The 22,461-nt window shown below is 30.7% G+C and overlaps 3 protein-coding genes across 3 annotated transcripts; 2 read left to right on the top strand and 1 right to left on the bottom strand.

The window, feature by feature from the left end:
* The first annotated feature begins 3,866 nt into the window (after positions 1–3,866).
* Positions 3,867–5,860, top strand: LOC119676092 (pupal cuticle protein Edg-84A-like). The gene is made up of 3 exons (XM_038087320.1): positions 3,867–3,878; positions 3,942–4,690; positions 5,776–5,860. Exons 1-3 carry the CDS (start codon positions 3,867–3,869, stop codon positions 5,858–5,860), a joined length of 846 nt encoding a protein of 281 aa, XP_037943248.1.
* Positions 5,861–9,222: 3,362 nt separating this feature from the next.
* Positions 9,223–9,784, top strand: LOC119681765 (larval cuticle protein A2B; the record flags this gene model as incomplete). Its single annotated transcript, XM_038095041.1, has 1 exon — positions 9,223–9,784. A coding segment is annotated over one exon (480 nt), but the record flags the coding sequence as incomplete, so codon positions are not given.
* A 7,661-nt stretch (positions 9,785–17,445) lies between these two features.
* Positions 17,446–20,516, bottom strand: LOC119676091 (cuticle protein 21-like). Its single transcript, XM_038087319.1, has 3 exons — positions 20,460–20,516; positions 19,877–20,299; positions 17,446–17,934 (listed from the first exon to the last, which is right to left on the bottom strand). The coding sequence occupies exons 1-3, from the start codon at positions 20,469–20,471 to the stop codon at positions 17,446–17,448; spliced, it is 924 nt and encodes a 307-aa protein (XP_037943247.1). The 5' UTR covers positions 20,472–20,516.
* Between the last annotated feature and the right edge of the window lie 1,945 nt (positions 20,517–22,461).

The following is a 22,461-nucleotide window of genomic DNA, read 5'->3' as shown; positions in this document are numbered from 1 at the left end:
TAAAATTAAATAATCTACTGGAAATATTTTGAAAACTCTTCTTAAAGTTTAAATTGATATTTAATATATGCCTTAAAGTTAAAGATAATTAAAAATATAGCAACTGCATAAATAATACAAAATGGAAGTATGTAATATGAAGCGCGACGTTGTCTTGTCTAAATATATATAATGTTGAAATGAATTTTCGATTTCTTTTATCAAAATTCAATAACTCCATTAAAACCTAGACAATTTTCTGTAGATATATTTATTCCTTATTTCATTGGACTCTGTAAAAGTTTTTTCAGAGTTTGAAGGATTGATTTAACAGCCGGATAGCCCAGATATTTTCACACACTTTGTAGAATATTAAGATGACCATTATGGATAGATCATGGCTAGGTTGAGATAACGAATTTATTTATTAAAAATCCGTTGAGCAGAAATTTTACCCGTCGTGATGAAAACTAACGGATAAGCGATAAAATATTGCTTAATCTTAACAATAAGTAAAATATCAACATTATGTAGATGAAACTAAATAGTTTAAAATTTAAATTAAAATAAAAATTTATGTAGATCTTTGAGGAGCATGTGAGACTGAAATTATATTCTTTTTATTAAACTATGAAGTTTTGTTCCATATCATTAAATGAAAAATGAATTAATAAATGGAATAAACCCGGACTTGAAAATGATCGCCTTAAGGTTTAGATAAAATGGACAAGTGATTATATTTGAAAAAACTTTAAAAAAATAACTTTTTAGAAAAAATTTAATTAAATTTAATTAATAATGTTTTCTTATATATTTTATTTCCGACTACAGGTCGCTTTTTTTAAATTAAACATTTGTTTAATTTTTTTTAATGTGATCTATATTTCTATTAATAAATTAATTATCTGGATAAGATAATTAGTTCTTATCCTGCTTATGACTCTCAAGGAGAGTCGAAATATGGAATATATTAAAAAATATTAAACAAGCGTTTAATTTAAAAAAGGTGACCAGTAGCCGGATATAAAGTATATAAAAAAAATATTTTAATGATTTCTTGTTGTTGTTGTGATTTGAGGTAGTGCTATTGCGCTCTTTTACTCTTATGTGGCTGGAGGACTTATCCCTGCCCCACACTAAACTTTAACTATACTAGAATCATTATCATTTATTTATCTTCTAACTAATGACGGACCGTAGATCAGCATATCTTCCTGTGCGTCTTGACGTTGACTTAAGTTTTGATAGAACGGGGTTGGGCAACGTATCAACTTTTATGAATAATTTTAGGGCTCTGTCCTTGATAACATATATTTTTTCACTGAGTTGATTCTTAGATCTCTATAATAATTTCATATAGTACTTGTACTTAAATCTCTATATATATATATTTTACACTTTATGTATAAAATATATACATTAATATTTACTAATATATTATTTTTAATTATTTAAATAAAATTAATAATTTCATAATTATTACAAAATAATTCCATTAACTATTACTATTACACCATTGCCGTTAACTTAAAGAGAGATTTTCGGTTAGGGAGTAATTTATAGTTAGTGTTTGTTATGTAGTATTTGTTTAAGATTTTTTATATATATTTATACATATAAAAATTTAAGATTTGTGGATTTATAGTTTAAGATATTAAATATATACAAATTATATGGTACTGCTCATATGCCACTCATGTTATGTTAGTTGTTAAATATGCTTCACATTAATTTTATGTTAATAACAGAATTGGTAGCAGCGCACTGTTAAAATTGCTGCAGCTGGTAGTATTCTACAGTATACTTTTGGGTAAAATTATAAGATTTTCTATAAAATGTATATTCATTTTGTATTGAATAATTTTAATTTAGTTTTGTATGTATATTTTTAAATAGAAGTATAATGTCTATAATATAATAGAAAACTCTTAATATTTAATTAGATTTGCTGTAAATAATATTTTCAGAAAAGTGTTTCTTTAAGGGCGCATACGAATAATTATGTTAGACGGGCTTTTAAAAAAAAATTTGAAGCTAATAAAAAAGTATTTATTTTAAAAAAATAACTGGGGTGAAATTATTGGTGAAATTTTAAGCCAGATTTAATGTTTTCAATCACCGATACACCTTTTACTACAGTGTCCTGCTTTCGCAAGACATAGACTCTCCTACTTAGGATCACACTTTTTCAATTCACTAAGAGAGCTAGATTCTATTTCCATAGCTCGTGTCAGTGGCTTTGTGGCCAGTACCAAATGGTTATAGGGACGGGTGTCTGTAGGGTATCACAATGGACCTCATGGTCTAAGTGAGTCTTCGGACGGCCCCAGTAACCTAATCTAACCTAACCTAATGTTTTCAATTCCAAAACTGAAAACTGAAACTTTTTAACATATTTCGTATGTTTATTAAGGCAGTTCCGATTGATGATTAAATATGTAATTTTCTAAGAATATATGAATTGAATAATTTTTTTAATAATTTGACTAAGATAAAATTAGTCCGATTAATTTAATATCGATTAAATTCTTCCCATATTTCTTAATGAAACAAATAATAATTCTTCTTCTAGAACATAAGGTACATAATATTTTTCATTTTCTTCAGACTATTCTATATTATATGGAAAAGGATTTGTAACAAAACTAGTATTATATATATTAATAGTATTATATATTGCGGAAGAAAAATATTAAAATTATAAAGTAAAGCATAAAGGAAGAGTCCTTGATATTTCGATCGGGTGTCAGTTCTGTGTGATAAAACTTGTTCAAAACTCTGAACTTCATTTTAATGCAATCTATACAATTAATAGACAAATTAAATTAATCTTTGGCAATTAATAGACACTTTTCGCGTTGCTTGAATCATTGCGAATAATTAAAATACTAATTTAATGTTATTATAATCAAATTCTATAACAAATAACAGACTACATTTTAAGTACTCTACTGACATAATGTAATGGGAATAATATATATAATATATACCTTGATAACATTTATAAGTAAATAAGAAAAAATTGCTTTTACTTTACATACTTTTATTTTAAATTACATGACATGTTTGCATAGATAGATTAAAAATAAAAAAAAATAACGAAATCATTTAAATATCTAAACGTTTTAAGCTTACCATTAAAGGATGTTCAACTGGCAACTTATAATTTCACATGTAAATCAGGCAATATCCTTAACCTAAATCATACTTGTAATTGATACATTTTACGAAGTTCTGCTATAAAGGATATAAGTTGACTTTCTGTTTATAAGTCAATTTTTACGGTTTGTTTAATTTGTCATAATTAAAGAAAATTACAGTCATTCAAAATTTTGCGTGTTCCAAACACAATTCTGTATAATTAAAAATTAAGCTTGAGTTCACAATGGCAAAACAATGCAATAATAAATTTAAAAATTGACAGTTTACACTGAACCAGAGGAATCACATGTGAAGCGCTCCCAATGGCCATCAGAAGATGCTTTCAGTTCTAATTACACGCTCGTATGCGTTTCTCATTGTTGTGTCCGAGAAAGGAACAGGTTACGTTGGTCTGGTTTTCGGTGCCGGTATTCTTTAGTTCGTGACGTCAGTGATAACCGCATCGGCGCTCAAATGAAAAGTAAAATCAAAAGCAAGAGTTAACATTTTGGTTAGGGGCAACTTTAATTCAATGACCTTGCCACAATTCGTTTATCGATAAGAGCTCCTTTAACGATGGCATTGGGTCAATTGGCTACCAAAGCAGCTAGCATTTCGCACTGCTGGAAAAGGAAAATAATTTGCAACTTGTGAGTTATATATAAACTGAATCAGTTTCGAAGGAGATATCAGTTCAATTCACAACTTCATTCAACACGTATTAACAAGAGAAATAAATTACTAAAATGGCTTTTAAGGTAAAAACTCAATTTGAAGTAAATTTTATTGATTTTTTTATTAAACGAAAAATGTTTCTTTAGTTCGTTGTAGTTCTTGCCTGTGTAGCTGTAGCTACTGCTGGATTATTACCTGTTGGCCAGGAGAGGGCTGAAGAATACGAGGGACATCCTAACTATAGTTTCAATTATGAGGTACAAGATATCGAAACTGGCGATAATAAAGCGCAATCTGAAACTAGAGATGGTGACGTGGTAAGAGGTCAATATTCCTTGGATGAAGCAGATGGTTATAGACGTATTGTTGAGTATTCCGTTGAAGGAGAGAGTGGTTTTAATGCTGTTGTACGCCGTGAACCAATTTCACCAAAATCTATTCCAATTGCTCTTCCGGCACCAGTTAAAGCAGCTCCTTCAATACCAGCTCCTGCATCAGTACAAAAACCAAAATTAGCTTTACTCTCGTTACCAACTTATCGGGTACCTGAACTCAAGTCAAATATTGTTGAATCAGCACGAGCTCATGTTGTACCAACAGTTTTACATCATGCTCCAGCTCAAGCTCTCATCCAGACATCAGTTCCAGCTCTACATTTAGCACCTACACACTACGTTCATGCCATTGAACCAAAATCTCACTCCTCAACTGTAGTTCACCATGCACCAGCACATGCTCTTGTTCATGCAGCTCCAACCGTTCATTATGCTCCAGCAGCAGCACATATTGTACACCATGCACCCGCCACTACATCTGTATTGAGAGCTGGTTCAGCTATTATATCCCATCACGCTCCAGCTGTTGTCAAAACATCGTTATCCTCACCTCATATCTCGTATGTTTATTAAGGCAGTTCCGATTGATAATTGATGATGCTTGTTGACTTTTACTTGTTATAACCTGAATTTTTTGTTGTTATTCAAAGTTTGATTAAATAAATGTTCAAAATACTAAAATAATACTCTTTTATTTTTTACTGTCAGAATATAGAACACCGTTTCAATATTTCTCCCAAACACCAGTGACTTCATTTAGCCAGTACTAGAAACTCGTGTTGTGGCACTTACTAAAACAGTCACTACATATGAGATTCCTCATTGGTCTTTAAGAAATATTTGAACGGGGCTTGTATGGCATCGAATGTAACTATGAAGCGATCAAGGACCGAAATATCACTAATAACAACAACAAAGAGAAGTTTCATATCAACAAGATAGCAACATTGGTTACTACATTATGTAATATTTAGTATTGGTTGTCGTTTCATAGTTATATTTAAAACTATTCAAAACGAGTGATATAATTTCTAAATCCATAACATGGATTTCGATTCCTTGTCGTTCTTAGTTACCCCTAATGACTTGCGACTAGATTTCTAAATGTAACAAGAATTTCGTGTTGTGGTCGTTTTGAGTTATCCACAATGAGTTGTGGCTATTGCGATCAATAAGCGTTTTTGACTTCGAAATCTTACACAAGCATACAAATAAACATGTACTCTCTTTGTAATTTTATTATGTTTTGCTTATTAATATGAACACCTGGTTGGTAATATTTTTGTTAGCAAGTTCTCTATAACTCTGTTACGGCAGTCTCATGCCTAGGAAAGCCACGCATAATCATTTCTTCCTGATCATTGCAGTGTTTTTCAGGTGAAAGTGCCCGCTATTAGAAAAGCTATAGCTTGTCTAGAAAAGAATAATATTTATAATATTAACGGTTTTTGACTACTAAAGATTATTGCATGTGAGATGTCGAAACAGTTTAATATTTCTCTACGCTGAGCTCCTGCTCACACAGATTTCTTCGCCCGGACGTTGGGCTTCAAGTAATCATTCCGATCAACTGTAGAATCCGAGCATATCACTGAAATTATGCAAACTCGTTGAATTCTCTGTGTGTTGAGTTATTTAATTCAAGATGGAAAAAGGATGGGCAAGCAACTGTTGAAAATTCTCCATGTTCTATTCAGAAAAAATCTAGCAGTTTCATTAAAATGCCGTGAAGTTATTAGTCTTATGATGGGGTTGATGACAGGTCACAGCCGATTATAGAAACATGCTAGAAGATTAAAATTTCCATATAATCATTTCTATCAGAGCTGTGGAGAGGAGGATAAAGTGCGTCACATCTGCTTATTGCTCAGTGCTTGTATGACGCCGAGTGACTATAGTAGGGATTCTCTTTATGAAAGATCTTGGGCAGTATGTTAGACTTTGCCAAATTCTTAAGTTTATTTTAAACATTTGATTTTACATTGTGACCGAAAAGTTTCCGGAAAATTTTAAATAAAACGCAAAATTCTTAATCTTCATCAATATTTATTTTATCTCCTTCAAAATATGCTCCATTAGAAGCGATACACAAATGCCAACGTTTCTTCCAATCATCAAAACATTTTTTATAGGCGCTTTCCGGTATTGCTTTGAGTTCCCTCTGCGAATTCTGTTTTACGTCTTCTATGGATTCAAAACGCGTTCCTCTGAGTGGTAATTTGAGTTTGGGAAACAGGAAAAATTCACACGGTGTGCAAGATCATGTGAATACGGTGGCTGTTCGATGGTATTTATTGAATGTTTGGCCTTAAAATCGTTGATAATGTTGGAACAAATTGAGGTGAATCGGAACAAGCCGAGCGTTGACACGTCGCATACACAAATTTTCCACCAAAATCAAACGAGCCATCTCACGACCGATGCCTAGCTCTCGTGCTATCTCTCTAACACTCACATGAGGATTTTGGAACACGATTTCCTTTGCCTTTTCAATGTTTTCGTCGGGGGTAGAGGTCGAAGGTCGTCCAGAACGCGGCATGTCTTCGACGGTCGTACGACCGTCCTGAAAGGCTTTGTACCACTCATAAACTTGAGTTTTCGATAAAACTGATTCCCCATAAGCCTTTTGTAGCATTCGCAAAGATTCTGCACACGAAATTTCGTTCGAAACACAAAATTTGATGCAAACTCTTTGTTCAATATTTTTTTCCATTGTTTTTTTCGCAACGCACTACTGAGGTGAACTGGTTTAAACAGCTGCCGTAAACGAACTGTCTGACAGATCGCGCTCATTTTTGGCATAGTAATTGTCCTTAATTGCTGCCAAACTACATAAACTTAAAATATCGAAAAATATACAGCGCGCGAATTTTAAATGAGAATTTCCGAAAGCTTTTCGGTCACAATGTATATATGCTAATATAATAGGCCAACAGGCCTAAGTGGATCCTTTGTATAACCAAACCTAACCTGAACTTATATGTATTCTGTTAATTATTATTATATATATTACTAAGGGGCTCCGCTTACTGCGAGTGAAGGTGATTGTTCACAATTCCTCCATTTTATTCATAAGTAATTTTTCATTTTGAACAATATGCACGTGCTTTAAACATTCGCTAGAAGATACGTCTAATGTAGTACAAGTTTTGAAGTTCCTGATTTGATATCCGTTTTAGAGAATGTTAAAAGCACATATTTATTCTTGAATAAGACTACTTATAAATACAATGGCGGTTTGGTGAACAACCACCTCCACTCGCAGGAGGCGTAGGAGAGTACGTATGAATATAACGTTTATCGTTCTGGATGCAATCCCAAAATGATCTTTTAAATCAATTTAAATCAATATGAACATATTATGTTCAGTATATTATTTTATTTACATATATTATAATTATTAACTATGATATATTGCGCTAATATATCTTCAGTATCTACGGGTATAAATGAGAAACTTTACTTGTCCGTTTGACTGCTAGTAGTCTATTCTTTTATCTTCCAATACACCAAATGCATTTATATAGAATATGTAAGTGCTTTCAAGTTTTAACTATTCTAGTTGTTAGTGAGGAGTACTTCAAATAGTATTGATATTGTACTCATATTGATTCCACAATGACTATTGTACATAAAAATGCTAATGTCTAGTAGTTCACATCTGGCGTACTTGTTAGCTAATTTATACAGCAACCTGTATTTATATTTTTATCTTCTGTATAATTGAAAACCGTAAAATAGTTTTATTCAAATATTTTATAAATAAAAAATCGAAATTGTTTTTCATAAAGAATATCGAAAACAGAAACATGAGTAAATCCTATTATTTCATTCAAGGCTCCGTTTCAAAATGTGTTGAACGCTATCAATGGTTTTAATCATTAAACTTTTGTACGATTTAATTGAAATGAGATATTTTAAGGGTTATTGACATACCAAAATCTGATAGCAAAACAAAAGTAATAAGCAATTTCGTTTTCCGTATTGAATACCAAAGCTTTTGTATGCTCACACGAAAATCTTTTGTGTCTTGTCATGACAAAATTGTTTACAAACTTGTAGTTGACACCTCGGTATTCTTGGTCATGCGATAGATCGATACTTGTAGCAGTAGTTCCACCTATACCACTGCACAAATTAATTATAGGAAATACAAGATACGAAATACTTGTTTCCGAACTTCTTAAGCTGCGTTTGCTCGTTCCAGTAAACACACTGAGTGGCTTTAAAGGGCAACGTGATGGAGCAATAAGCGTCGAAATGAACGAAATTGAAATTTTATTGATTTGAATTTAATATTCATTGTAAATAATGCGTCCAGCGTAATTCACTTTTTAATATGTAATTTTATGCACTTGTACATGAACTGCATGCGTTATTGGCTGCCGAAGCGCCCAGTCGACGCAGCTCTTGACCAACACAAATTCTGCAGTCAGCGGCCGCGTGAGTTTACTAACCGATATTAGATACATTAGTATCTACAGTCAGCGCATGTAGGAGTGCATGTGTGAGTAGTTAGACGCGGTTAGTTTTGTCTTAATAGCGTTAACGTGCTTAGGTTCGTCAGAGCGTCTAGAGCTAATTTTAATTTTAGACAATTACGCCAAATTGGAATTCAATCGAAGACAAAAGTTTTGTCATATATGCCTGCAGCCTTGGCTCTGTGACTGTATGCGTCCATATCTGATGTTAGTGGGCTTTATTTCATATCGAATTCATACAGAAGCGTTTTATGTTGACGTCGTGTTGCTGTCATTAAATGGCGTAAGTGGACGCGCCAAACTTCGATAAGTTCATTTTGATAACTTGTATAAAAAGCCCACTTGGCCCGTGTTCAAAACAGTTCAATTCCATTTACGGTAAATAGAGCAACTAAAAAAACAAACCAACAAACAACAATGGCATTCAAAGTAAGAATCTTAAGGATATTAAGCAATAAATGTGTGAAAAGGAAAAAATTTATACTGAATATCAGTGAAAAAGTGTCAAAGCTAAAAGTGCTTTTGAATAATAAAATACTAATTCAGTTCAAAAATTTTGAGTTGCAGTGCTTGAAAGTGAAATAATTGTGTAAATTATCCTTTATTTGTTCTTTCAGTTCACCATTTTATTCGCTGCCTGCATCGCTGTCGCCAGTGCTGGTATCATTGCACCTGCTGCACCACTTGCTGTTGCAGCACGCGTTGAAGAATATGATCCTCATCCACAATACACCTACGGTTATGATGTCAAGGATGCTTTAACTGGTGATTCAAAAACTCAAGTCGAAAGTCGCGATGGTGGTGTAGTACAAGGCCAATACTCATTGAATGATGCTGATGGTTATAGACGTATTGTTGACTATACTGCCGATCCAATCAATGGTTTCAATGCTGTCGTCCGTCGTGAACCATTGGTAGCTGCTATTGCTGCCCCAGCACCTCTTGCTTATGCTGCCGCTCCAGCTCCAATTGTTGCTGCTTCTGCCCCAGTTGTTTCCGCTCCAGTTGTCAGAGCAGCTCCACTAGTTGCTGCCGGTCCAGCTATTGTGAAAACTAGCTTCGCCTCCCCACTTATCTCTTATGCTTATTAGATAAGTTCACGACGACATTCGCCTGTTAATTTTTCTGAGTCAATGATGTGATTAATAGATTTATAAGAAAATAAAAAAACCAAACACCAAAAACAAGTAAACACTTTTATTATTTAATAATAAGTCTTCAAGTGTCTGTGACCATTTGGGTGATCCACTGTAATAAGAGCTTCGTTGAATTCTGTTATAATAAATATTAATATTAATTGAAGTCAATTTACTACAGAAATGTTACTTGTAAAGTATGACGCATGTAGTTAGCATTTGATAGGAAAAGAGCTGTTACATTAAGTTAAATACATTTGCTGTCAAGCGTTCCTATGTGACACACCTTTATTTGGCACCATATCACATATCTTCCACTTTGGTTGCAGGCAGCACCAGAAGACACGCGTTCATCTTATTCACTGCAGAATTCCTTTTGCTGCTTATTCATCTGTACCACCTGCAGTGCACATACAGGACCTAAATGTCAAACTCTATGACTAACTAGACAATACATAGAGTTCTTGCTCTTCATGCGCACAATAGTGACGTCAACTGTCAGCTCATACTATACATTATTCTTAATAAAATAAAGGTAGGCGTTTGCTGCAGATTAACGATATACAAAATATTTTATTTTTTTACTTCTTTTTTTAATTTTTAATTAAAAAAAGTTTTATGTGCAGTTTTTTAGCTAAAATAAATATTTTCAATAGAAATTTTTATGTAAACAATACTTTGACAAATACTATGAATTTCTTTGTTCTGTGTTTATGACGAAATACGTGGAAGTCTAGCAAATATAATTTGCTTAAAAATATTTTTTCTTCTTTTTTTTTAACTGTATTATATATTAGAATATATTTTTGATACGAAAAAAACAGTTTTTGTTAAATTATATACGTACCTATAAGGAAAACTCACGAACCTTGAGCTGTTTGTGGAGGGCAAAGTCAGTATTAGTGGAAAATTATGAAGATCGCCTAATTTAGCTGAGGAAAATGATTGGTGAAACGATACATACAAAATCACATAGACGCACTGCTGTATTATTTGCAAAACTTTAAAACAAAAATCTCTCAGTAAAAATCTAAATCTATTCTAATCAATTTATCAGGAAACATAATCAAGGATTACGTGTTAGTACCGCTCGTATAACATAGAGGGATATCCTAGTAAATTTCACTCTTCAACAAAAAATTTTCGTGAAGAACAACATGTACATCAAACAACCACAAATAAATAGTAAACCATAGCCTACACTGCCTGTGACGGAGGATAACGACAAGCATTCCTTTCATAACAATTACGAGCCTTTTAAAGAAAAGCAAATCTCCTCTTATGTCACTATCGGTCAAGAGGACCGAATCACCACAGTTCTCCGGATAAACTTTTCCTCATCTTACGATGAGGAGGAACTTACATCCGCCCTAGTGGCTGACCTTCTGCAGTTTCCGTTTTTGAAGATTGTGAAATTCTCATCACCTCTCACGTTGTCAAGCGTAACACTGGCAGGTATGCCACTTTCTATGAGTTGCAATCAGCTTCAGCCACTGCCATAGTGTCATCAGACCCCCGCCCTAAACCTCATTATCTTCTTAGTGCGTAAATCTCATTTCCTGAATTATTCCAATTGTCAGAGATATTACCACAACGCCAAACTTTTTAATTTCACACGCCGTTGCGTTCGTTGTGGAAAATCCCACGCCAAAGCGTATGCAAGATCCCTGCCCCTGATTTCGACCCTACCATGGCTCTTAAAACTACTCTCAAATATCTTTAGTTATGCCAGTTCGAAGTGCTTGAAAAGTTCGCGTAAATGCCTTGTTATGTCAGGTCAACAGATATACTAAGCGGTATTAGTATTGAGAACTTATAGAAGTATATACATACGCAAGAAGGTACTAAAACTTTTTAACATCAACTATTTGCATAAGCAGACTACACCCTACTTACAGATATGCACGCATTCGCACAATAATAAATTGAAATTATACAGCCATGTTATCAGTGAATTCAAGTACCAAGTCTGTACACAGGTTTGAATAAAGGTCCTTCAGTTACCAACTAGAAATTCAGAATAGCAATATGTTTTCTTTAAAGAAGGCAGTTTGTAAGCTTTTGCGATATCGGTAGAACTTAGTCATCCATTTTTCTACTCTTACTACAGTTAGTATGATGTCACATTATCCAATCATATGCTACTTATTTGCAATATAATATCATTTTTTATATACAAAAATTAAACAATATTTTTAATAATTTTACCGATTAAATAGCAGTTAAGTTTCCACATAATATTTTACAAGAAATATAGAAAATATATAATATTAATAATAAAAGTATTATATAAAACTTTACAATTTTTTTTAACATTTTTTGGATTAATTTTTATATAAAGTTTAGATACAAAAAATAACAGGACAAGAATAGTATTAAATTATTTTTGTAAAACTAATGTTATCTACCTCTACTAACTTTAATTTAAGAATTTAAATTAACAGTTTATTTCAAGTTATTTTAGGTCAAATCAATACGAAGGAGTTATTAAGCCTCTTAGCGAATGTTAGTCACTTTTAACCCGATTATATGTTAAAATATGTAGTGACTTTTGAAAAGATAGGTTTTCAAAGGTTCCTTTATTTTAATAACTTAGTCAAAACAAGAATTTAAGTCCAGAATTACTTAATCAAAATACATCTAAATTCAGATCAATCATTAACTGCTTAATTGGAAATATTCCTGTTACATATTACTTAGTAAAAATATGACTAAAAGACTATCATCGTCCTGTATATCATGTTATCTGGTCACATCCTCCAACAATGAAACAGCGTGGAATCGGGTTTCATAATACCAAATAAGGTTTGAGATATTGAAAAAGTATTGGAAGGTTGAATGAAATCTCTTATCTGTTCGGGTTAGCTTACGTGACTCTTTTAAGGGGGAGCACAACACGTGACATAGGTTATACTGCACCATTTTTTTTTCAAAAATTGAAAAAAAGAAATAATAAAATTGCTTATATAAAATATCTACGACTTTAATCCCAACAGAGCATGATAATGTATTAAAATATCTTGAAAAACTAAAAGCAAAAATATTGTTAAATTTCTGTTTAATAATAATTTTTGAAACATAAACCCGTAATCGTACATATTAAACCACACATTTTTTTTGCTCTTAATGTTTTTTTAACATAAGTGTAAACGCTTGAATATTTGTTAAATGTGTAAAGCCATACTTAGCGGTAATATCAGTTGTCATAAATCCAGGCTTAAGCTGCAATTAATAAAACTCCACTTACCTAAGAATTTCATTATATCTGACCCTGACACGCATGTAAATATGGAGAAGATTTGGCAAAAAGTAAAAGGAATGCATTCACTTTATTAAAAATTGAGGGAATTTCCCGAAATGGGTAAGTTCTCTTATCTATTCTCTTATAAATTTGTTGATGTAGATGTAAACATGTAAATGCATTTATGATAACTGCAAACTGTTTTGATTACTTGCTAACCAAAATTTAACTCAAATTAAAATGAATTACTGGCAAGTAATTCACTCTCGGTTTTGTTGTAAGTCAAGGTCGAACTTAATGGCCGATAGTCGCGATGACTTTGGCAATGATGATCTACTTTAAATGGTTTTAATACCTAAAATTCTGATACACAAAAAACAAAAAATAAAAAAGAAAATAAAATAAATTATTTAAAAGTGAATTAAAATTAAAAAGAAAATCAAATAAAATGACAACAAATGGCGTTTACATATGTTCACGAGCTTATAAATAATTGATTGGTGTTGCTGACTCTGAAACCACGCTACAGTTGTTTGTCATTTTAGTTAGTTTAGAATAAAAAAGTTTGAACTGAAAACGTCAATGTTGGTTATAACTTTTTAGCATAATATTATTGTTTCAATAGATTTCACCTACTTGTAAAATGTAGAAGAATATCCATACATTTTTAAATGATAACAACATATTTATTGAATTGGGTCTGAAATATTTTTTTCTAATCAAATTGATAATTAAGTTTTTTTGTAGTTTATTGCAAGACAAAAGTATTTTGAAAGAACTTTGACTAGGGGTACTATCAATCTGAAATCTCATCAGAAGGTCTAATTATTTCCCAATACAACTGAGAATCATTCTAATTTTATCAACTATATGAACTATATTTCAACTATATTTCTATTTTCCAGGAATATCAGTAAATTTTAATATTTTAAGAAAGTTTTTTCACTGCGCAATATAGCTTTATTCTCGATTTTATATTGATAACACTAACAAAAACTAGTATATATATTATTGTGAAGGTATTTTTTAATGATGTTACGCATCGTGTATGTAACTACGATCATGTTGCTCAAAAAAGTCAGTATTCGCTAATAAGCAAATAAATTGTATTTATTTATATTAGAGTTTCATAGTCCTATATCTGAAAAATCGGTATAAGGTCTCCAAAACAGTATATTTCTGAGTCCAATTAAATGCCACCAAAGCATGTTCCATACACAAGTTCTTACAGAGGGAAGAACAGAATGCTGACTTAGTTAAACAAAAAAATTCATACTATATAGTGTGTCTGATGTATATTCTATTAACAAATTAAAGTCATTTTAAAATTTTTATGAGTAGGTTGTTATACAATTAAAAAAACGCAATAATTGTGATAATATTAACAGTTAACTAATTTTGTGATAATATAAACAGCAATATTTCTTGCAATGACTATATGTATTTAACTGAATCTTTGGTATTATTTTTTAACAAATTTACGCTGTTTCGGACTCTGTTTGTAGATTATAAATAAACATGGGTAAAACACACCATGATATTTGAAAAAGAGATTCACAGGGTAAAAAAGTTTGATAAAAATGGATATCAGAACCCATTTTGTGATATTATTTACAGTAAACATTTTTTAGAAATGTGAATTTTGAATTATTAGTTTTAATAATTGTATAAATAATTGTACAGTTAAAATATTATTAAAATTATATAACAGTTATATTTATTATAATTAATAATAATTATTGTTATAGTATTATACAAATAATGTTAATATATAATATAACAAATCAGTTATAAATAAGTGTAATTTATAAAGCTTCTGAGTTTATATTTTTTTCCACTACCTTATTGATTATAAACATTTAGATTATATATACTTATAAAGCATAGTTTCGATATAATTCATTAGCCCAAAAAACGAAACAGATTATTTAAATAAGGGCTCTATATAATCAATACTTTCTTTGATATAGAAAATCAAATAAAAGTGTATCTAAAAAAACATTTTGTAAAAAAATTTTTTCTATATTTTAAAAATGTTTAATTTCTACATAAATTTTTTTTTGTATTTTCTAAAACAAAAAAAAAAATATTTTCTTATATTCCTATATATTTATATTATTAAAATAAATATACTTTTTCACTATATGTTCAGCTTTAGGGTGAAGTAAACCGAGTGTAGAGTACTATAAGCTTTAATGCGAATAACTTTCTGAATTTACTTGATTTCTGTGCAGAAGGTATAAAGTCTAAAATGTTCGCTTGGTAAGATATGTGTTAATGTTTTTTTTTTTGTTTGTTGGCTCTTCACTTGTTTGTTGTAATTGTAATTGAGGCATTATTGGCGTCTTTATTGTTTACATACGCATTCGCTTATAAAAAACACTTGGTTGCTTTCATGGGAATTACTAAACGCACAATGAATGCTAAAGCCACAATTCAACGGTAATTAACAACAACAAAAACTGACTTTGACCTTAACACTTCGCTGCCAAAATATGCCTTCAAGTCTCCGCTTCAAAGTATTGGGAAGATTTGGTTAACTGGTTTTTCGGTTGTATCACTTGTTTCGGTTATTTGGACATGACGGCATGGTTACAACAAATCCCTGCGATACTGTAATGCGGCAGCCACCGTAAATTATGTTGTCACAACTGAAGCAGCAAAAGTCGGAGCTAATTTTTGTGCACCTGTGAGGAGGCATACTCGTCCATACTTATGTTACTGCCGCTATGTATACAATTTTACTTATCTGATGTGTGACCTTTAAGATTTATGTTGCACTTACCACTCGATTGATCATACGATAGCTTGATTACTTTTTAAATAACTCACATTATGATCAATTATTATTGGATAATTGAATTTGATCATTTCGCTCGCACCTCCTCAAATTACCAAAATAATAATGGACATGAACGCGGTATACACATATTAATTTAAAGATTATTTCAAGATTATCTAAGCGATTTCGCAAGAAAGGCGATCGGAAAGGGATTGCTCCAAAAACCTTTCAACTCAGTATTTGTATTTACTTAAGAAAAAACTAAAAATAGTTGTTTGGTTTTTATTAATAATCTGAATATTTAAACCATAATAATAGAAAAATTAATCGAAATTGTGGAATAACTTTATTTGAACCGTTTCGGATTTCTGGATAAATATCGCTTTAGATAATTTTTAATGAATATTATGTATGTTAACGATTAAAGTCTCAAATATTTAATTTTTATTTATTTATTTAATATCTGAATTTTGTATATTTCATATTCTTCAAATGTGTTCAGTTTCTCGCTTATGTCGACGCAGTCTACCGCATTGGGCGTAACAAGCGTGATATTTCTGCTGTCATTTCTGCTATATAGGCTTAGGCTTAATGGTGAATAAAGGCAAAATGAAAACTTCTTTGTAAGATCTTTGCTTCTTTACGAGTTGACGACGAGTATCGCATCTGAATGAACCACGTGCTGTAAGGAACTTGTCAACACAGATATTATTCGTCCAATTAACATCCAGCGTTCTTGCTCACTTAGTCATGTCGTGAATGACAATACTCAAGCAAAAATAGTATTTGAAGAAGCAGTTGGAGAAAGAAGTCATAGAGGCAGATCGTGTCTTTGGTAGAGTGATCAAGTCTGAGTGTGGAGAAAACTCGAGTCGTGCTTGAGAGGAGTGCTACCTCTGGTCGAAATCCAATAACGGGTTAAGTCAGGTTAGTTAAGTAAGGAGAGTAATTATACCAAATTAATATAATTTTGCTTTTTTGCATTTTGTTTTCATTCAAAATCAAAAATTAACTTTAAGTTAATTATTATAGCAAAAATTTCAGTACTCTTCTTAAGTTTTACCCGATGTATATATTCAGATAGCTTATCTATACTCTAGTTAGAAGAAAAATCTTAAGATTTCGATTTTACAATATAAAAATAATGCGGTACTATTATTTATTGTATGCTCATTTAAAGATAGATTTATTATGTTACTGCTCGTTTCCTTAGAGACTTTTTAGCGGTACAAATTTTTTATAATATTACTGTAACAAAGGCGGTAGGCTTCCCTATTAATTGGAACCAATTATAATGACAGAACTCTGTGGCAAATTATCGTACCGCAAACTATTGCTTTCCAAGTCATCATTAGAGATATTGGTTTTTGAGGTTCGAAAATAGTTCGGAAATAAGGAGTGATCTTAAATTTCAATAAAATATGCACTATAATCATCACATTTGTGTGTAAGCTGGGTAAAAAAATATAAAATTTTTAAATTCTCAACTATTTTTTCTCCTCGAGTTTACTTTCTATGCAAACATGAAAATATTAGTTTCTCATATTTTAAATAGTCAGTTCCAAAATTTGGAAGATTTATGAAAAGCTCCTTTAAAATGAATATATAACAAATTTATTGACTAATTAACAATTATTTTACAACATAAAAATGCTTTTTAAGTAACATTTCAGGATTAATGATGTTGATGGTAAGCGACAGGTGTTGGATATTCTTTAACAATGGTGGTGGCTGGTGCAGCATAAGCAACAGGTGCGGACTTTACAACAGTCTTAATGGCAGCATGTTCCAATGGAACCCGATTAACAACAGCATTGAAACCATTCACTGAGTCTGCGGTGTACTGTACAACGCGTTTGAAACCATCAGCATCTACCAATGAATATTCACCATGAACGACATCGCCATCACGTTCCTCTACTTGACTCTTGGTATCACCAGAAAGAGCATCCTGAACATCATAACCAAATTTGTATTGTGGATGAGGATCGAATTCATCGTCATGTTTAGCTAAAACTGGCTGAGCATGTGCAATGGCAATTGGTTGCACATGAGCTGTTTTCACGACTGTTGGTGCAGCTGCATATGCGACAGGAGCGGAATGATAAACTTCAGGAACTATTCCAGCACTAACAGCGCTAACAAATAAAAGAGCTGCAACGAACTATTGTACCGAATAAAGGTATATTTGAATTGGATTAATAATTGAATTATATCTATTTAAAATTTTTTAAAATAAATATTTTTACCTTAAATGCCATTTTTGCTGTATTTAGTTGAGGTAATACGGTGTTGTCTTTATGAAGTGAAGTGAACTATTGAATGAATATCACAGCCTCCGCCGACGCTATTTATACCAGATTTTGCAAGGAATTCAGATAAATCAATAATTTTTATTAGTTGTACTTTGTCAAATTAATTTCACACAATTATGCAAAAGATAAAAGTACATTTGAGAGTTTTGCTTTCTTTGCTTTATCGCATTTCTTATGCAATAAGGCATTGGGATTACTGTCGTATGCAAAACAATGTATCTTACCAGGTATGGCAAAATGGGGTTGTGTAAGACAACCGAGGTTAATTTTATTTATCTGGGGGCAATTTTATCAAAATATATTTTAATTACTTTCACAATTGTGTGTAGGTTGCAGTGTAGGCAAAACTTGTTTCTAAAGTATTATTGAGTCTATTTTTAAAATACTTCGAAATAAATCAATTAAAAGCAACTACTATAGTATAATGTAATTATATGTAAATATATCAAATAAAAATTATAAATATTATAAATTCAATTTTTTTAGGATATATAATAAGGAATGTGATAAGGAATCCTTGCTGTGTCATGCATTTATTCTAAATCCTTAAATCGTTAGTCTATAAGAGGTATTGTAAAATGTATCAAATATATATATTGCCAGAATTGTATTCTAAAAACATGTTATTGAATAGAAAAAAATAATAATTATCAGTTCCGATAATGCCAGTATTTAATAAATGTCTGGAAACAGGAACCAAAGACATTCCACATATAATATAATATTACAATACAATATAATGTACAATGCTATCATGTACTATATTATTATGATGCTATAATATATAAGATACTATAAATATTATATCTTATATAAAAATTTTTAGATAAAAGCTTCTGATTAAATCTGCTTTTTAAATTTTGTTAATAGATCCAGATTTATGACTTCCATACGAGTCAAGTGTTAATCCATTAATATCTGATTACAGAACTAAGAAAACGTTGTTGTAGTATTGAGTTCAATTTCTATATATTTAAAAGGCGACTAAGGTTATTCTCCTTCATTTTAAGCAAGGTGTTAAATTTAACTATCTATTAATCTAAATTAATGACTATCATTAATGTTAATGGCAGTATATATCAGTCTGACGATATTCAACTGTATTTTAACAGGGTGTTAGATTTAACTGTTTGCTGATTTTGGTAACTAATTTGACTTTTTTGCTTGGGAATGATATCTTACATTCTTTGAAAACTTATTAATTGCATCTTTTTTGGTGGCGACTTTAGTTGTTATGTTGGTTACTCACATAGATATATGTGAGTAACCATAAATGATTACTTATTAAATCGACTCAAAACGCTTACCACGAAGTGGCAATTTGAGTTTCGGGAACAGGAAAAAATCGCATGGATCCAGATCTGGAGAATATGGTGCCTGAGCGATGACAATGGTGCCGTGTTTGGTCAAAAAATTACTTAAGGAGTAGTTAACAAACAACAAAATCCGTATACTTCTTGAGCAGAAGGTATATAAACATTTTATGTGGTATAGTCCAACTATGCCAATGGCTATAAAATTATTAAACGCTTTCAAAATTTTATCTTAGTCCTGATACAAGGACTATAAAGTAAAGAATCTTAAAATCCAATCTTTAAGTGTAAGACTGATTATTTAGTTACCAATTGAAACGAATCTTGGTTTTTTAAAACCTACTATATATAATAAAATAAGATAGTCAAATTTTTATATTAAAATACAAAAATCACATTTATTTCATTTGTTTTTTAATGGAGTCCTTTTATGTCTTATACTAAACAGAAATTGTCACAGTCCGAGAGCTTAAAGATTTCTTACGGCAACTGCAGGAGCTGCAAAAGTTAGTTTAGCTGGTGCTACTGGAGCGGCATTAACAACAACAGGTGCAGCAGCTACTAGGGGTTCACGACGTACAACAGCATTAAATCCATTGATTGGATCGGCAGTGTATTGGACAATACGTCTAAAACCATCAGCATCAATCAATGAGTATTCACCGCGTACAATATCGCCATCACGTTCTTCGATATGTCCTTTTGAGTCTCCTGAAAGTGTATCTTGTACATCATATCCATATTTGTATTGTGGATGTGGATCGTATTCCTCTAATTCAACAGTTTTCGCTAAGACAGGTGCTGGGGCAACAGCAAGAGGAGCAACAGCTCTGACTACTGGAGCGATAGGAGCCACAACAGCCGCATGGGCGACAGCAATAAATGCCAACACAATAATGCACTAAAAATAATTAGAAATTATTAGTTTCACTTCTATATATATTTAAAATTGTCATATAATTTTTATATATTTTTATTAATTTTATTAATTTTTAATATATAATATTTATAGTTGCACAATTTAACTTTTTAATATATTTTTTTAAATATTTTTTTCACACCTTTGAAGCCATTTTAAAAATATTTTGTTTAATAGAATCACAATCAACTAGAATCCACAAATGTTTGGAACTAACTGACTTGGATTTATTAGTGGTTAACTTTTTATATCATCGATGGTGTCATTGATGCGCCTCAATTAATATTCACTTTCAGTGCGATTTGCCATATAAAACACATTAAAATGCAGGGGAGGATTTTCATAATTTGCTCAAAAAGTATCTTAATTAGAGTAGCATATGGTATATAACTGTGTATAAGTTTTATTGCATATAATATAAGTAGAAAAATAATTGTATATAAAAAACTGTAAAAAGTGTGATATGAAATAATCCATAATTTAATTTTATTTTATAATTTAATCTTATGATATTTTAATGTTTTTAAAAATAAAGAACTTAATAAAATTTTTCAAATTGTTTAAAGTATTGAGCAATCTTATAAAGCTCATAAATTATATAGATAATATATATATATTTATATAAAAAATTATATGTATTATTAATTATGTTTTAAATACTTATGTTTATTGGATATTAAATTTTTTTTTTTAATTGCTTTTTATATACAATCTATTCTAAGCATAAAAAATAAGTACTACTTATGGCAACAACAATATTTGACAGGCTTACACGCGACGACCCGGTGATAATCACCGCCTTATGGGGTATTATAATTTCTGCATAATGTTGTGTTTCAATTATGGATATTTGATGTTAATAATTGCTTCCAAAGATCGCTGATAATAGATATTTGGTGAAATCCGAAATAGCTATATGGTCAAATACTTAATTAAAGAAGGTTTTGGATTTATTAGCTTCCTTACCTTTTTGTTTCTTATTTTATATAGATTTTTTAGAAAAAAAATAGAGAAATTTTAGAGAAAATAATGATAGAGAATAATTTTATTTCTGAATTAAAATGAAACGTATATATGTATTAAACTAATAAACAAAAAATTCATTAGGATTTATTCAATATTCATCTAAATAATAATTTGAAACTCTTCTCATAGTTCAATTTTGGTACTGATTTCAAGTCCATCCGCACATTTATTTTACTGAAACTGACATTTTCAAAGAATTAAGTTGGAGATATAAGAAAAAATATTTCGTAATATTTTATTTATGAAATAATATTTAGTCAGTGTTTGATGACCAGGGACGAGTGTAAATTATTGAAGAACAATATACTTACTATAATTGAAGAAGCCCGTAAATAAAAAATTAAATTTTTATACTAATTTCGTAATTTTTAATATATGTTAAAATATAATTTACTCAGTTTACTTAATTTAATATATAATTTAAACTTTTAAAATCATTAAACGTAAGCACCTAGCAGATGGCATTAGAAATTGACACTTAAATATAAAATCTTGTGTACTGATTTATAAGTACAAGATCTTGTGTACTGATATATTCCATTAACATTATGACGCTACTTTCCCGATATTGATTTAATAATCAACACAAAGTAGTACACCCATCGATCTGGCGATAAATTCTTTATTAATGTGGAAAAGCCTTAACATTGCTATAGGTTTTTATTAAACTAAGTCTATTAGTTTAGTATTTTATATTATACAATAATTTCTCCTTTCAGAATTAATTATTTAACAGTAAAATCCTGGATATGACAGCGTATGTACATTGCATATCTAATGAGTGCAGAGATCATCTACATAATTTGTTTCAAACACTTTTCTCAAATCGCTCACAGAAACTATTTAATATTTCGCTCTACACCTTGATAGAGATATATATGTACAACAAGATATACAAGATAAAGACATGCAATTACTTTTTAGTCGGTAATATATATTAAATCCGATATAAATACTCGATGTATAACTTAAGGATGTGAATTAATAAAACACACCAGCTCCTTAACAAAAATTTATTTCTCATATTATACCAACTACATTTTCAAGTATTTTTTAAACAGATAAAGCTCAATTCACTACTTAAGAAGAACTTATTCTAGACACTAATTATTTAACTA

This window comes from Teleopsis dalmanni, chromosome 2, assembly GCF_002237135.1.
Source record: "Teleopsis dalmanni isolate 2A chromosome 2, ASM223713v2, whole genome shotgun sequence".
In the NCBI taxonomy this organism is placed as follows: domain Eukaryota; kingdom Metazoa; phylum Arthropoda; class Insecta; order Diptera; family Diopsidae; genus Teleopsis; species Teleopsis dalmanni.
Note: the sequence above shows the minus strand (reverse complement) of the source record. Positions and strands in the feature narration are given on the sequence as shown.